This window comes from Ochotona curzoniae, unplaced genomic scaffold, assembly GCF_017591425.1.
Source record: "Ochotona curzoniae isolate NIBS_2020 unplaced genomic scaffold, NIBS_Ocur_1.0 contig_1302, whole genome shotgun sequence".
NCBI classification, from domain to species: domain Eukaryota; kingdom Metazoa; phylum Chordata; class Mammalia; order Lagomorpha; family Ochotonidae; genus Ochotona; species Ochotona curzoniae.
Window position 1 is genome coordinate 14,456,697 of NW_024465035.1, and position 17,308 is coordinate 14,474,004.

Here is a 17,308-nt window from a genome sequence, read left to right on the forward strand (position 1 = left end):
CTGTCAAAGTCTTTGGGTCCTTGTACTGATGCAGTTCTTGGCTCTGACCTGACCCAACAATCAGTAGATGGGATATTTCTCCCTATCTTCGACCCTGTCTGAGTATGGAGGAGTGTGGGAGGCCACAATGTAGCCCCTACTCAGTAGCAGGAGATGTCCTTGCAGGGGGAAGAGAACTCCACAATATCCAGGGAGCGAGATGGCAGCCAGAATTGCTGAGCCACACCGACTGGGTTACTGACCAAACCTCCCACCTTACACTGTGGCTATCTCTACAAAGGTTTTATTCACTGCCCCGGATTCCAAACTCCTCCAGGGCTAAGCTCGTGTCTCCCTTGACTAGATTGCAGAAAACAACGCAGCAACTGTCTTTCAACAATCTCCAAGCACTGTACAGTTATCTTGGACATGACCCCATGTAATCTTTTCGAAAGATGTAATCCTTGCCTTCCCAATCCATTGGCCTAGGCATTAGAGGAGCTGAGTTCTGCTTTTACTTGTTCACTTCCAAGTTCTTTGGTCTCAACTGCCCATGCTTCAGTTTTCATACCTATAAAATTAGTAAAGATTCAGATTATTGGATTACTATCCAAAAAGGTTCTTTCCCTGAGGGGAGCTCAGAGCTTGAAATGTTAGCTAGCTCCCTAATTCACAGTGACAGTCCTAATACTGTATGCTGAGGGTGTTGGGACTCAGAATTGATGATGGTCTTGAAGGTCCTCCTGAGCTCTGCCGTCTTGTGGCTAGATGCTCATTTTAATAGCCATGCGCAATATCTACCCATCTCAACAAGTACCAGACACCCATCGTGTGCCACGCCCCAAGCTAGGAGTCAAGATGTGAACTTGAACCTCTTCACAAGTGTCACTGGGGAACCAGGTACTAAAACATTAAGCCATTCAAACCCTGTCTATAGGGCTTATGAGGTGCTAATTCCTGTTATAAATGCACTATAGATACAACGACATGAATAGTAACAGAGATGCCAGGTGGTAGCTCAGTTTTACAGATGAGGAACAGAGTTCTACTGTGTTTCCCTGACCTGTCCAAGGTCACAGAGCAGCTGGACAAGTGTGCCTCTGGGGTGTAGGAAAAACAAGATAGTCTATCATGTCATAGGAACTGGTTATAATGGAATGAAAAGAAAAGCAAGGATACTGATGATAGTGAAACAATACAGAAATGAGACAGAAAAGCATGCGCATGTGTACATGTGTCTAGGAACCTCAGGAGCTTCTGTCTGCCCAGGAAAGGGATAAAAGAAAAGGGGACATGGAGATCCATCTTATACAGAAAGTGATGAGTTCGAATGTCACTGATAGAAAGTCACTGAGAACTCCTGATAGGACAAGAAGAAAGATTGAGAGAGATGGCCATCCTTCTTCCAGGACACAGTTTTGGTGATACTGCCAGCTAAGCAAGGATCCCTTTGCTAGCTCCTTCAATGATACAGGATCTCAGAGTTGCTCTGGTTTCTGAAAATAACCTCTCTGCAATTAGGTGAGCTCCCTAAAATCCTTCCACTAACCTCTTCTCAGTGAATACCAATATTCTGAGCTTTGTAGCACCACAGAACCACAAGTAACATTTTAGGAAACCTGGGCTTTGTAGCCATGTGAGATTAAGACAGTTAAAACTAACCAGACATGCTTACTAAGCATATTTGCTGAGCCCTCAGTATTTCTCATGTATTTTTACTGTTTATCAAATACTGTAGGTCACCCAATTATCAACAGAAAGTAATATGATTTTTTTTTTTTACCATTCCAGCTACATACAATTCAGGATGCTTGAAGTCAAAGCATATGGTATTGTCTTAGCACAAGGAGTCTGAAACAATCCTGACAAAAAAAAAATAATAATAAACACAGTACAACCACCTGGGTAGCTTAATCCTTTCCTGTAGCTTTTCTGGTTTCAATGTGGCACACACACAAAAAAGAGAGCACAACAGTAGCTGTGCTTATAAAATGATAATGGAAGCTAACATTTCATGAACACTTAAAAGAACCAGGCTTGAACAAGCTGAGCATTTCTTCTTAGATGTTTTATTTACAAGAAAGGCAGAGTGACAGAGAGGGCGAAACAGAGGAAAAGCATCTTCGATCCACTGGTTCTCTCCCCAATGGTTGCAGAGGCAGGGACTGAGTCTGACCCAAGTCAAGATTCTGAAACTCTCTCTGATCTCCTCTGAGAGTGGAGAGGGAGCCAGGGGCACAGGACATTCCAACTACCTTCTTCTATCTCCCAGGTGCATTAGCAAAGAGCTGGAAAAGAAGCAAGCAGCTGTGTATGAACCAGTACTCCACTGTGGAATGCCAGTGTCACATACGGCAGCTTATCCTACTGAGCCATTTCATATGACTTACGTCATTTAGCCTTATAGCCAACACACAATGAAAGCATTTTGATTAACTCCATTTTACAGACAGGAAAGCTGAGGCAAGGGAGATGAAGAGAATTGCCCATACCACATAGCTAGTAACTATTAGAACCATAATTCAAAGCCAGGCAACTTCAGTCCAAATATCATGCTTTTTTCCCCCCAAAAAGGCAAGTACGAGCACATGACTTCCCTTGTCTCATCAACCACACTCAACTATTTGGACACAATTTCATACTCCTAAAGCAGTAAGTAATTATCTCGGAAGTATGTATTAAATTGCAATGTGCTGCAATTTAATATCTAGTTTTAAAACCAATTTGCTCAAGTGTTGACTTCGGAATTTTAAATGTATTCCATTTAACCAGCAATTTAAATGAAAATTTAAATAAATGCTATAAATGGGTGCTTCATTTACATGATCTGTTGATGAACTCTGATAAGGGGCTCCTCCCGCCCTCCCCCCGCCCCCCGCCCCCCGCCCGGTTCTGCCTCCTGCCCAAGGCTTCCGTGAAGCATCTTCTAGGTGAGGAAGGGCAAGTGAATCTCTCACCCTGCTAAGACCTCCCACATGCAGACAACAGCTATGAAGCCAGAGCCTTAATGGAGTGATGACAAATACTTGGAAAAACATTTAGAGGGAAGATACTGAAAATGTCAATGGGACCTCCCCAAGGGCATCTTTAAATAAGAACAGATGGAGAGAGCTAAAGAGGGAGGTCTCCATCCTTGTGGGGCGAATGCTTTGCAAGAGTGTGGTATGCAAATTGGGGCTCATGTGTAATTGCTCAGGAAGTGGAGGATAAGTGAGGCTGCCACCGGCCTCTTCCTTCTCATCCTTCGTGTGATACACAAACAGCATCTCTTCCACGTCTACTGGGAAGTAATGTTCCCAAAAATACCATCGTGCCTGGGAGCCAGGGGAGTGGACAAGAACTGTAAAGTGACAAGAGCAGGTGCTCCCAGATGTAAATGAAATGTGTTCTTCACAGAACAGCACCAAGCAGGTCATCAAGACCCTGGTGGGGGTTACTCCTTAGCCAAAATCCACTGAGATAGGAGTTTGGATCCATTCAGAATATGTCAAAGATATTTCGGGTCAACTGTGTGTGGACTCATGGGAACTCAGAGTTTTAAAGACATTCACAGATTGAATTTGAGGGAACTGAGGTTCAGTGGCACACAGCTGGCTTACTACTGATGTAGCTTCTTCAACAAGGTCTACCAGATGCTTCAAGGGTTGTTCAGGATTCATCTTTCTTAAGTATCTAGGGCCTGTTTCCTTACAAGCTACAAGGTGTCAGCTCTCAAATTTGAACTTAGTCCTAACTGATTCCCAGGGCTGAGCTTGTGAGCTCTGCTCTCTAGTACAGAATCAGAAGCAATTGGGAGAGTGATGGAACTTGGGCACTGAAGGCAGATTTTCTGATTGACAGCATTTGCCTATTTCTGCATCATGAAGAGCCTTATCATGGTTAATTTCATGGTACCAACCACTTTTCAACTGGCCTATGATATTTCTGAATATGTAACACTCATGAACCAGTATGAGATGGATTCAGCACATTTTAGATGAAAATTCTAAGAAAATGAAAATTCATCTGTAATGTAATAGCATTTGACAAACATGGGTTAGGGTAGTTCTTCAGCTACCATGCCCTGTGCAAGCTCTGATTTTGAAGTGCTTACAACCTTTCCTGAGACCTTTTGCTGTTGGCCATTATTTGTGTTGCCCACTTACCCGGCAATCCTTCCTAAGGGATAACTCGGAGGTGGATATTCTCTAATAGACAGATTCCAGCAGAATTAATGTTCAGTGACCCACAATGACACCAACTTGCCACGCATTTGTGATTGGCCATCTCACTGAGGTCACCTTACAAAGAAACTACTTGATTTCAACTCATTGATCAGAATCGGGTTCTGGGAAATAAAGTTCACCAAACAGCTACCATTTTTAATTGTGTGTTCATGAACCGCACAATGTACAAGGCACTTAAGAATTTATTTTTATTGGAAAGGCAGGTTTACAGAGAGAAGGAGAGACAGAGAAAGAAAGAAAGATCTTCTATCCACTGGTTCACTTCCCAAGGGGCTGCAATGATCAGAACTGAGCCAATCTGAAGCCAGAAGCCTCTTCCAGATCTCCCATGCAGGTGCGAAATCCTAAGGTTTTGGAGCATCCTCTATTGCTTCCCTACACTGCAAGCAGGGAGCTGGAAGGAAAGTGGAGCAACTGGGATATGAACCAGCTTGTAGCTTGTGGGGATCCTGCTGCATACAAGACGAGGACTTTAGCCACTAGGCTACCTTGCCAAGCCCTGTACAAAGCACTTAAAATTACATGTTTTAGTACAAAATTTTCAATATCCTATATGACAAGTATCATGCCCAATTCCACCACCTGATAATGAGAATCAAAGAAGTTACTTAGTTTTGCGGGGTTCAAGGAGCAAAGGTAATATTCAAACTATGATTCATTGCAACTCCATTGCCCTTTCCAATATATTATGCATCCTCTCTCGTGGGAAGAATTAGATTAACACACACAAAACAATAAAAGAACAATTAACTGCTAAGCTGACAAATAGTATTGAACACTTCTGGGCAAAGCTGTCATCATACTTACTTTCCTCAATTACTTACTAAAATTCTCTTGTTGTGCCATCAACTTGAAAAATAAGGCCACCGACTAATATTACGGAATTCAATTTTTCATGGATTTTCTTTCTCCTTTATCAATGCGTCATAGAAATTAAGTTCTGCACTAAAACTGAACTGATGCCACAAGAAAACATAGTAGGATGAAAACGCATATGAAGGAAATAGGCTTCTTGGGTTATGGTTTTTGTCCATGTAGTATCTGAAAGAGCAGATGTGTCATAAAATATCAGCTAAGTCCTATTGATTTTGTGAGTCAATACTAAGTTTTGAGAGATCGAACGACATAGCATCCAGAGTGCTAAATTTGGAACAATCCTATCAGTTTAAAAAACTCACATAAAGGAAGGATTTGGCCATATATTTAACAGGCAAAAATTGCAGCATGAAAGTTTAAGATTTGTCGATGCTGTGGCTAAATCACAAAAATAAATTTTTAATACTTAGCACTGGCTTGTTAAATCAAGTGGTTTAGATATTTGCTCTGCAATATTCAGCAGCAAGAAACTAATGAATGTTGAAACTCTTAGAATCATACCAAGCAATCTCACATCCTGCTACAGAAAAAACAGAAATTCCAACTCTGATTTACTCGTGTTTTCAGGATGCAGTCTTACTTTTAATTATTTGTCCTAGCATTATGCACAAAAGGAACTTTCTGACATTTGGGATGGGAGACTCCTAGTCCCAGTTCTGGCTCTCAGTAGTCCTATGGCTGAATACTTTTTCTCTGCTTCAATGATGCTCTCAGTTAAATGATGTGCTCCATGATGTTCTGCCACTGGGACAATGGTTCTATGTGGAGAGGCCGTTTTTCAGCTAAAATGTTGCTCACATAATGAGCATTGATCACAGCCCAGCTCCTCTAAATTTGGGTCTCATGATTGGTGTATAGAACTATGATTTTCTATAGTGTTTTGGGACATTCGTGGAGACAGCTCAGGGAGGCAGTGATGAGGAACCTGCCAGGTGGCCTTTTAGCCCATTAACATTTCCTCACCCTGAATGCACTGGCATAAAAATCCTCACCTTCAATGCACCCAAGATCCCATATGAGCGCCAGTTCTAATTGCAGCAGATCCACTTCCCATCCAGCTCCCTGCTTGTGGCCTGGGAAAGCAGTCGAGGACAGTCCAAAGCCTTAGAACCTTGCACCTGTGTGGGAGACCAGGAAGAACTCCTGGCTCCTGGCTTTGGACTGGCTCAGCTCAGTTCCAGCCGTTGCAGCCACTTGGAGAGTGAATCATCAGATAGAAGATCTTCCTCTCTGTCTCTCCTCCTTTCTCTATATCTGACTTTCCAATAAAAATAAATGAATCTTTAAAAAATTTAATGCATTTCAATACTTTGTTGTTAATAATGGGAGGGACAAGAAATGACTGCTTGAAAATTAGGGATGAAACCAAAACATAAAAGTAGATAGAAAGTAAAAGAACATAGAAATGTTGAATAGAGATTCCAAACATGCTGAAAGCATGGAAGTTTACAAAACTGCCCCAAAATGCACCAAATTATTAGTCTTTAAAATAATTACTCAGTGCGAAAGTCAATTTTAACCAACTCATTAGTAGTGCTAGTGAAGTTAATGCCAGAATTGGTTAAGTGAGTGTGTGAAAGTTCAATAAAATGTTTGATTGCCTAATAATAAGACGCTTAGTAGTTAGAATGATTTTATTCTTGTCTCTGGGATATCAAAATTATATCTAGGAATGTAAATTAACCATCATGACAAGATATATACAAAAAAGAAACAACACGGTAAGGTAAGGAGGCAACAGGATTTCTCACCACCAACCACAGTGTCTACAAGATCTGCAAAAGTAGGCAAGACTCTCCCCTCTGTATAGTAAGCTACACAGCTTTGCACTTTTATAGTAGTATAGTCCTTTAGTAACAGTTACCAGTTTAGCATTCTGCTAAACTTCATGGAATCATAGGTATAGACAAAAGTAGATCTAGTGTCCCATTGTCAAGGTAAATTGAACTGTTTCATTAGGAGTTCCCCTTTTATTCGGGAGTAGAGGTACCTGCTTCCATGTATCTTCACCTCCTCTTATGCTAACCTCCTTTACATAATTCATGTATGATGACATATATGAAAACTTCTAAATTCCATTATCTGCAGGCTTTCTGAAGTATCCTCACACTCTTCAAATATCACTTTGGATGATCCTATAAATACCTGGAACATCACTAAGTTCATCAGACACACATCCTATACTTGCACATCCTATGCTTTTCCAAGTCATAAGAGCAAGAACTTGGCGCAATGAGGTGGAAGGAACCATCTTCTCATCTTACCACCAGCTCAGAGATGACCAGACAGACAGAAACTAAAGCCTATAGTATTCTCAGAATTTCACATTTGGAACTCATTACTCCCACACCACAGTCATTGTGCAGTCACCACAAGCTATGCAAGACAGATTCAGTACACTGAGTACCTCTAGATTGCTGTGGTCTCAGCACCTTGTTACACATATACATATAAAGCTTTCTCATATCAGAAATAGGGCTTCATGTACCTTGGTGCAGTTTCCAACACTACATCCCACCCCACTGTCTCCAGTTGGTGGCCAGAGATACACTAAGGGTACCTCTCCCACCTGACACTTAGCTGCTGCTTCTAGGATGGGACCAACCAAACATCTCCTTTCAAGTTCAAGGGAGTCCACAACCTGACCTCCAGGATCTAGAGACTGCTTTTAACCCATCCATCAAAATTGCCTTTGGGAAACCTCTTTGAACAACCCACTGGCCCCTGTGCCCAATAAAGGCATGCTGTCTTGCCCTGCCTGCATTCTTTACCTCCACATGTGTTCTGCAGGTGTGCCCTGTAAAATTCTCTGCATTGTGTGGAGGTATTGAAGCCGAGCCTACAATGGCACCCCTACTAGTAAGATCCCTGGAGATCCCTGGAGATTCAAGCAGGCAGACCCCCTGCAGGCACTTTCTCTGCACCTCTAGGGGTAGGCAGATTTACAATGTCAGTATTCACCAGCGAGCGACAGGAGCCACCAGTCAAACTGACAACATCCAAAAGGTTCCATTGAAAGACCTGGATACAATGACACATGCTTCATTGAAGAAGAGTATGCACTGTTTTTGTAAAGAAAAAAAAATCTATCTGAATGCTAAAAACCACATGGTTTTAAAAGAGAAATTAAGGTAAAATGAAGCAATATAATACAAGAGAGCTAAGGTGGACAGATACAATTATCTTGCCCATTCTGGATCCATTCAGAGATCTGTCACATTAAAAGAAATTGTGGGTTTCCTTTTCATCAACAATCTAACTTAGGTGCAATTTCACATAGCAGAAAGTTTTCAATGATACTGCATGCCCACCCAAGAAACACTAAAAGCAGTAGTCTGACAAAAAGCTATACAAGTTTCACACCAAGCAACAATGATGCAACCTTTAAAAATTATTTTGTAAAGAGTGCCTGGGACAATGATGCTGGGAACTCTCCTTGGGTTACTAAAAGCAGCCATTGAAATGTTTCTTTTGCCACAATTGTTCTCATTTGGCCCTGGAAAAAAACTGCAGGGAAACCTCTGTGTTGCCTGACCTACCTCTTAAGTAGTAGCCCTTGGAGATTTTATACCTAAGGAGACTTCAATAAGCCACGCTCACCATGACCCAGCAGATGTTTCATAAAAGGAGGAATAATTCCTGGTGGACGGCTCCTCCTTCAAGGTCAACAACTACCTAGTGAGAAAGGAAGAGCTGCTTTGATGGTGACTTTCCCCATCAGGGGTCCTTATCCATGGAGCTGAGAAGTCCAGCTTGAAGCTGTGAGCTGAGATCCACCCAGGTGTACACAGGGGAATTCTGAACACGGGGTTCAACTTTTCCACCCCAAGTTCACAGCAATCTGACTTCATTTCCCTTGCTAAAGCTCGCAATGGTTGTTTTTAAACCGCTGGAATCGTGAAACATTTGAGTTACAAAGATCTTGTAGAGAATTCTGTCATGGCAGTGTCAGCTTGGAATCATGGCCATTTGCCAAATTCCCTTCGGAAGATCCCCAGGGCCTCCCTTCGGCCTGGGACGCCTTGGTTGCTTTTTTCGGATGCCTATTTGTCAAGTAGCAGGGTGCAGGTAGGACGCCAAGGATGATGCTATCCTTGGCCCAAAACAGAAGCCAAACCATCCCTCCTTCAGACCAGGTGCACCCATCTTGCCTGAAGAAACCCACAGCTGCGTGCAAAGCAGTGAAAGTTCAATACCTGGAGTATTTAACGACCCACCCACACGTGCCTGAGTAAAACCTCCGCACTTTGAATAAGTCAGTTCTTTCAATAAACAAAAGCAAACCACTAGCAGCTAAAGAAACGGGCGCAAAATTCCAAGAAGATGGGGAGGAGGCAGGTCTTCCCACCCATCCACCCTCGGAAATAACCGATCAACAGGCACGGAGAGAATGAAAACCAAGCGAGGAGGAGGTTCGGAGTTTAAAAAGCAGGCGCGCCCAAAGGAGTCGTTACCGTCCACCGAGCCCCTGTGGTCCGCGTAGCCGCTCATCGCTGCTCCGGCTCTGGGCTGCCCCAGTCTGGGCTGCGGCTGCTGCAGCTGTTGCCAAGGCAGCGCCCCACTGGGGGCCTCGCAGGTGCACCAGGCAGCCGCTGGGCGCACACCCAAGCAAAGGGAGACACAAGGACGCGTGCTCAGCGCTCCTTTTGCTTTGCCTTCCAAAGCTCCGGTGCCAGGCTCCTACACCCAGCGGCTCTCTGTTAATACTTGGAGTTCAGAGGACTACATGTCAGGGGCTAGACCAAGGGGGGAGGGGTGGCTGGGGGAGGGGGGAGGGAAACCTCGTATGTAGGGGCGGGAATACTTTGCAACCAGAGGCTGGGAGCAGCCCATTAGCTCTGCTAGGATAGTGGATGGACAGTTCCGGTGAGTGAGCTTGAATCTGGTGCCCTTCCCTGACTCCAGCTCTTTGAAGTAACTTCTTGCTGGCGCTGAGCTGACAAGTGGAATCTGAAGCTAAATATGATGCCTCTTCTAGGCCAAGAACTCAGGAAACTATTTTAGGGCCGCTCTGGTGAGAACAGGCGCCACTACCCATTCATTCAGTATTGCCCTGACATTTAAAGAGTTTTAAAAGCAAAACTTTTCCCCTGGTATGGTGTCAGTTTCCTCGCCTGCGCAAAATGTTAAGTTCAGAGGAAGGCCAAGTTATTGCCACATGCTCATGAACACAGGAAGGTGACAAATAAATGACAAGTGCCCCAGAGTTGCTTGGTCTTCAGAGCAAGATTCCACTCTGCACTGGATCGGCTCCAGCAAGCCTGAGGAAGGTTCGTTTCAGTCCTGCTCCTTTGTGAACGTAAATAGAATCAGTGAACATTGCTTTTTTGTCATTCGTCTAGCAGGCCATATGTTTAAAGTCATATTCCCTTAGGAGCTTTTTAACGGAGGCTGTTGATACGATGGGAACGATCAGTTAGTGCCATTTCAAAGCACAGTTAGGACAACCTCATTGTGAGGCTGCATTTGTAATCCGGAGCCTTCAACAGCCTTTCCGAAGCTCCCTGCCTTTCTCTTTCGCAGAGGCTGGGCGTTAGATTTCCTCTGGCAAGCGTGAAGTTCACACAACAAAGAGTGTACAGTTATTCCTCCCAAATAAAAATGCATTCTTTCTAATGTGCCATAACCGGCATTGCTAAGAATGTTACAAACCTCGCAGATGTGTATTACGAAGATGTGGTATGTTTCCAGGACTCCTATCAACTGCTCTGTGTAGTTTCACCAACGGAATGATGTCTTCTGATGAAAGCTAAATAAGAACTTTAGGTGCTAGCCCTTGGTGAGTCCATTAAAAAAGTACTCAAAGAAGTATGTATACTCTGGCAAGCTTTTCCCTTGTCTCTTTGTGGCATTATAATAACCCTGTCCATGTGGCTCAAGATACTAACAGTGTCTGCTGGAGTCACTTATCTCTCTGTGAGAGACAGACCAGGTCTGCTGGGTCCACGGAGGGGAGCAGAATGTCCATTCTGAGACCTGGGCAAGGATCTTTGCTTCCTCAGACAAGGAAGTGTCTGTTCACAGCGTCTCAGCTTGAAAACCAGAAGCTGGTCCTCAGAAATACTCGCTGGTGCCTCTCCTCTGTCCTATTTATTCCTGTGGCAAAAGTATCGCATTGTATTCTTCCTAGCTTTCAGTCTTCAAATACTAGGTTCTTCCTCTGTGCCAGACACTAAATGAATGTGAAGCAAAACTCCTACCTACAGAGGATTGTAGCACAGCTGAGAAAGAGAAAGGCTTGGAAACAGTTAAATGTTCTTAAATGTCTTATGTCCAGTGAAAGCTATGTGACACTCAGGAGCCACGCAGAGAGGAGGGACAGGTCTATTGGGGGAATTCGGAATGCATCCAAGCAGAAATAGAGAATCTCAGGAGTGACAATTTCTTTGTAGTTCCCATATTCCCTCTTGGAAGCCTCTTGAATCCCTGCTGTCCCCATTTTCTAGACAGATGGAAGCTCAGGTTAAGAAACTTGCCCAAGAACCCGGAGCTGATGAGTTTCAGGACCACCACTGGCAGGTGTCACAGAGCCTGCCTTCTCCAACATAGGACTCTACTGATGAGCAAAAACACTTTCCACACTCCCACACGGACAACCTTCATGACAACCTTACAGAAAAACTAGCCTTTCAAGAGTACCGGAAATCGGGCTGCGCTAAGAGTGTCTAGGTTTCTTCACAGGATTGCTTCTACTTGTCTAAGCGAGATGGGACATACCAAAGACTTTGAGGAAAGAACTTAGGAATCATGTGTACCTATCAGCTACCACTGGAGTAAGAATATCATTCATCAGTTTATTAGTTTCAGTTATCCCAGCTTGAGCATCTACTCTGATAAATGCCCATTTTCTGGAGGTTGATTTCATTCCAACAACAGATTTCCCCAAGAATGTTTCAAGCTACTAGCAGATTCCACGCAAAGCTAGCGGGAAAGTCGCTCTACTTTGAGCTGTCTATTGAAACAGTTTGCTTCAAGTTGAGAAACATGCCTTATGTGGTCAGAAAGAGGAAGAGAAGAAACAACATTCGGAGTTTCTATTCCAATGAGAAAGACAGCCAATGCTTATGATTTGCAAGCAACCTCCCATTATCTGAAGAAGGTTTACAAGCACTTTACCAGAAGTGAGGAACACAGAGATCTGGAAATTGGATGGTTGGAAGACCAGAGAAAGAAAGCAAATAAGAGCCGAGCTAGCTCTAGACTTTCAAAAAGTAGGAAGCACAACAACTTATTTAAAAAAAAAAAAGATTTGTTTATTTTTATTGCAAAGCCAGATATACAGAGAGGAGGAGAGACAGAGAGGAAGATCTGTCTGTTTATTTACTCCCCAAGCAGTCACAATGGCCGGACCTTAGCTGGTCCAAAGGCAGGAGCCTGGAGCTTCATCCGAGTCTCCCACGCAAGAGCAGGGTCCCAGGATTTGGGGCCATACTCAACTACTTTCCCGGGCCACAAGCAGGAGCTGGATGGGAAGTAGGGCTGCCGGGATTAGAACTGGCACCCGTACAGGATCCCAGCACGTGCAAGGTGAGGACTTTAGCCTCTAGGCTATCGCACAGGGCCCACAACAACAGCAACTAACTTCTTACAGGGACAGGTCTAGCTAAGGATGTTCCTTCGCCTTCCTCTTGCTGCAGGAAAGGACCATCACTCCCAGAAGACCCTATCCTCAAGTACCCAGAGAGAACCTCACGTCTCATGTTTGTAGCAGGTGATCAAATCCACATATGCCTGATTGCCGTGACATGGATGCAAGGGTGGAGATGGAATCAATCAGCTCCTTTTGAATTGACCAGCCCAGTTGTAGCACTTCAAAAAATAACTATCCATTTATAAGCCACATGATCTCTATTACAGCCCCAAGTTCCAAAGAGTTATGAGAGCAAAACTGACTTATCGGGAGATGCCAAAAACCTAATGTTTCTTAGGAGTGGCCACAGAGCAGGAGAGTATACCCCTCCTCTCTGGCTGAGTAACTCCCAGCAGACAAGTAGGGCTTGCCTGAGTACCCAACTCAGGTCTTGCATTTTTAAAGATTCGTTTATTTATTTATTCTTTGGAACACAGACACACACGGACAGGGGGCTCTGCTATTTGCTGGTTCACTCCCCAGCTGTCTGCGTCAGCTGAAGCCGACAAATAGGAAATTCATCCAGGTCTCCCATGTGGGTGTCAGAAATGCATTCGCTTGAGCCATCATCACTTCCTCCACTTGGCTAAGGGACACAGGGAACCCTCACCAACCGCTGAACAGACGCTTCCCCACCTCCTATGCATCTTGACTCTCTCAGGAGAGCATGCAGGGAGAAAATTAAGAGCTGCCAATTAGAGCTAATTGTGAAGATTTGGAAACAACTTTTGCTTTAAAATCCCTTGACTTTGAAAGTACTTTCACCCAAATTAGTCATTTGTCTGCCTTAATTGCCATTGATGTTTTATTGGGGTGGGGGAGTGAAAGCAGTTTGAAAAGATCCCTGGGTGGATCGCTGGGTGCGTGTAGGAACGAACTTTCAGAAGCACGCAGCAGCAGTTCCTTTGGATGTATTTATAGGACAAACATCATTACCATGTGTGTCGGTTTTAAACCTGGCATTGCAAAGAAAACAAGAGCAATAAAACCTAAAATGGGCTCAGCAAACTTAACGTTTTCTTCCAACTAGGTAGTGATTCTCCAGTTTCAACTTGAGGACTCAGCATAAGGGATGGATATTGACATAAATAAAAGTAACGGGAAAAATGATGGGAGGCAAAATGGGATTCCTTGTATACTAAGGATGTTCCTTCGCCTTCCTCTTGCTGCAGGAAAGGACCATCACTCCCAGAAGACCCTATCCTCAAGTACCCAGAGAGAACCTCACGTCTCATGTTTGTAGCAGGTGATCAAATCCACATATGCCTGATTGCCGTGACATGGATGCAAGGGTGGAGATGGAATCAATCAGCTCCTTTTGAATTGACCAGCCCAGTTGTAGCACTTCAAAAAATAACTATCCATTTATAAGCCACATGATCTCTATTACAGCCCCAAGTTCCAAAGAGTTATGAGAGCAAAACTGACTTATCGGGAGATGCCAAAAACCTAATGTTTCTTAGGAGTGGCCACAGAGCAGGAGAGTATACCCCTCCTCTCTGGCTGAGTAACTCCCAGCAGACAAGTAGGGCTTGCCTGAGTACCCAACTCAGGTCTTGCATTTTTAAAGATTCGTTTATTTATTTATTCTTTGGAACACAGACACACACGGACAGGGGGCTCTGCTATTTGCTGGTTCACTCCCCAGCTGTCTGCGTCAGCTGAAGCCGACAAATAGGAAATTCATCCAGGTCTCCCATGTGGGTGTCAGAAATGCATTCGCTTGAGCCATCATCACTTCCTCCACTTGGCTAAGGGACACAGGGAACCCTCACCAACCGCTGAACAGACGCTTCCCCACCTCCTATGCATCTTGACTCTCTCAGGAGAGCATGCAGGGAGAAAATTAAGAGCTGCCAATTAGAGCTAATTGTGAAGATTTGGAAACAACTTTTGCTTTAAAATCCCTTGACTTTGAAAGTACTTTCACCCAAATTAGTCATTTGTCTGCCTTAATTGCCATTGATGTTTTATTGGGGTGGGGGAGTGAAAGCAGTTTGAAAAGATCCCTGGGTGGATCGCTGGGTGCGTGTAGGAACGAACTTTCAGAAGCACGCAGCAGCAGTTCCTTTGGATGTATTTATAGGACAAACATCATTACCATGTGTGTCGGTTTTAAACCTGGCATTGCAAAGAAAACAAGAGCAATAAAACCTAAAATGGGCTCAGCAAACTTAACGTTTTCTTCCAACTAGGTAGTGATTCTCCAGTTTCAACTTGAGGACTCAGCATAAGGGATGGATATTGACATAAATAAAAGTAACGGGAAAAATGATGGGAGGCAAAATGGGATTCCTCCTGGCAACTCTATGTAAAGAAGGGTAATTGAAAAGAAGACGCAGGTGCGGCCTCCTGGGTGTAATGCAAATGATGCTTGCTTGGTTTTTCTGTTTCTGGGCAACTTTTAGTTACCAGTGACTGTCAGCTTTCTCTCCTGTTAGGCTCTATTCGTGGGTGTCCCAAGGGTGTCCTGGGGCCCCAGGCTAAGGAAAAGCAGCAGCAAACAAGGCCAACTTCAAGGCAGATGCATATGAATTTAACAAGTTTTTTCTATTTTTTTGTTTAAAAACATTTTTCTTTGCTCTTTGAAAAACTGGGCCTAGAACTAGCCCAGGTGTGATGGCTGAATTGGCTAATCCTCTCACATTAAGTGTCCGAGTCGCACACTGGCACCAGTTCATATCCTGGCTGCTCTACTTCCCATCCAGCTCCTTGCTTGTAGCCTGAAAAAACAGTGGAGGATGGCTCAAAGCCTTGGGTCTCCACACCAGCATGAGATACCTGGAAGAAGCTGCTTGTTCTTGACTTTGGATTGGCTTAGCTCCAGCCATTGTGTCATTTGGGATTGAACCAGCATGTGGAAGATCTTTCTCCCCTCTCTCTTCTTTTTTCCTTCTTGTAGATCCAGGTTGCAGATACTGACAAAGGATTCCACTGTTGCCAGACCAAGGATGCCACATCATTTCCTCAGTGACTTCCTTAATGCCTCCTACCATCTTTAAGAGCAACGCCTTTAGTGAATGCTCAAGTACTCTGATATTTTCATGTGTTGCTTTAAAAGACAGAGGGAGACAAAGAGAGAAACCAGCGTTGAGAGAGAAACCATCTACTGATTGAGTTCTCAAGTGATTCCCAGTGGCCAGAACTCTGTAAAATAACACACCATCACAAAGAACAGTGTGAAGGTTTTTAGATGGTGGCTTGTGCTTCGGCAAGCATAGTTTAGGAGTTTCAGATGAAGACACAAGAGTTTTGATCTTCCACAACTCTGTATTGTGAGAAGTGCATCAGTCTGTTGATCCCGTGGGAGGGCACACCACCAGGGCATGGATATGGGAGGCCTGGTTCATTGGTGACATCTCTAGCTATTAGCTCCCTCAAGTTCCGATAAATATTAGAACCATTGCCCCTGAATGAGGCTTGGTTTCTGAAATGGATGCTGACTTGTTATAGCTTATAGCCAAACGGCTTTATCCATTCTAGCCATTGAGTTCTAGTCACAGATATAATTGGAAAGTGGTCCATTCAGTATAATAAACAAGCTGAATCAGATGCTTTCTGGGGCTAAGAGGCTATGAAACATAAATGTTTTTGTATGCTGGCACCATAGTTAATTGTATTTCTACTGAGGCTTTGATGAATATTCAGAAAACGAGGTTTTCCATAGTATGTTCAACACTTATTGTTTCTGCCATTAATGTTTCTAGAACAAATTCAAGGTCTTAAAAGTAGAAAACATACTGTTTCTGTTGTTACAATCCACCTTGTGTAATGAGAAGATAGTGTATTTTGTAATTGCATTAAGGAAGCTATACAAGTGTAATGAAATCCATGCTAATCAGAATAGTCAGATGGAAATACTTATGTTCTAGTTAACTGCGCTTGTTTCCCTGGGATAGAATTATTCTCATCATATTCACCAGGCCTTAACTGGATGGAAAGCATTTTAAGTCTGGTGTCATGACGAAATGTCCTTTTATTGTAAAATTCACTTATCTTTCAGTTAATCAATTAATGGGTTTTATTTTTGTTAGAGCTATCTCAGTTACAGAGAAAGTAATCTGAGCCGAATTTCCACAAATTCTCTTCCTGGCAATCCTCAATTTCCCCTCTTAACACATCTTGTATTGCTGTGGTACCTTTGTTATAGTTCATGAGCCAATAATAGACACACTCAGGCCAGAGACTGCATTTCAGAGGTGGGGAACATCCATCCCACAGGCCATATGAGGCCTGTGAAATCATTTAGTCTGGTCCTGCCAAGGCAACAGCAGGTGGGACTCAAAATTCAATCAATCTCTAACTGACTAATCTTTAAGTCGGTAATTTTGTGTGGCCCGTGGATGATGCTATAAACATCCAAATGGCCCTTGGAAAAATCAAAGATTCCCTACCCTGCTAGAGTGTTCTCTTTTGTTGTGCATCGTACTGGTTTTGACAGAGGTGTATTGTTAAGCATCCATTACTGCAATATCACACAGAACAGTTTCATTCAGCTAAAAAAAAGTCCTTGTGAATTTACCTGACACATTTCTTTCTTCACATTTTATTGTCTGATAATAGCCCATTGGTGGTCGCAATTAGTATAATGTTTTTC

General features: G+C 43.5%; 1 protein-coding gene across 1 annotated transcript in view; it reads right to left on the bottom strand.

Moving 5' to 3' along the window:
• Nucleotides 1–9,572, bottom strand: part of GADL1 (glutamate decarboxylase like 1) — a 123,221-nt gene extending 113,649 nt beyond the window's left edge. The window contains exon 1 of the mRNA XM_041003895.1: nucleotides 9,536–9,572. Coding sequence (XP_040859829.1) covers nucleotides 9,536–9,572 — 37 coding nt within the window. The remainder of the gene's footprint in view (nucleotides 1–9,535) is intronic.
• Between the last annotated feature and the right edge of the window lie 7,736 nt (nucleotides 9,573–17,308).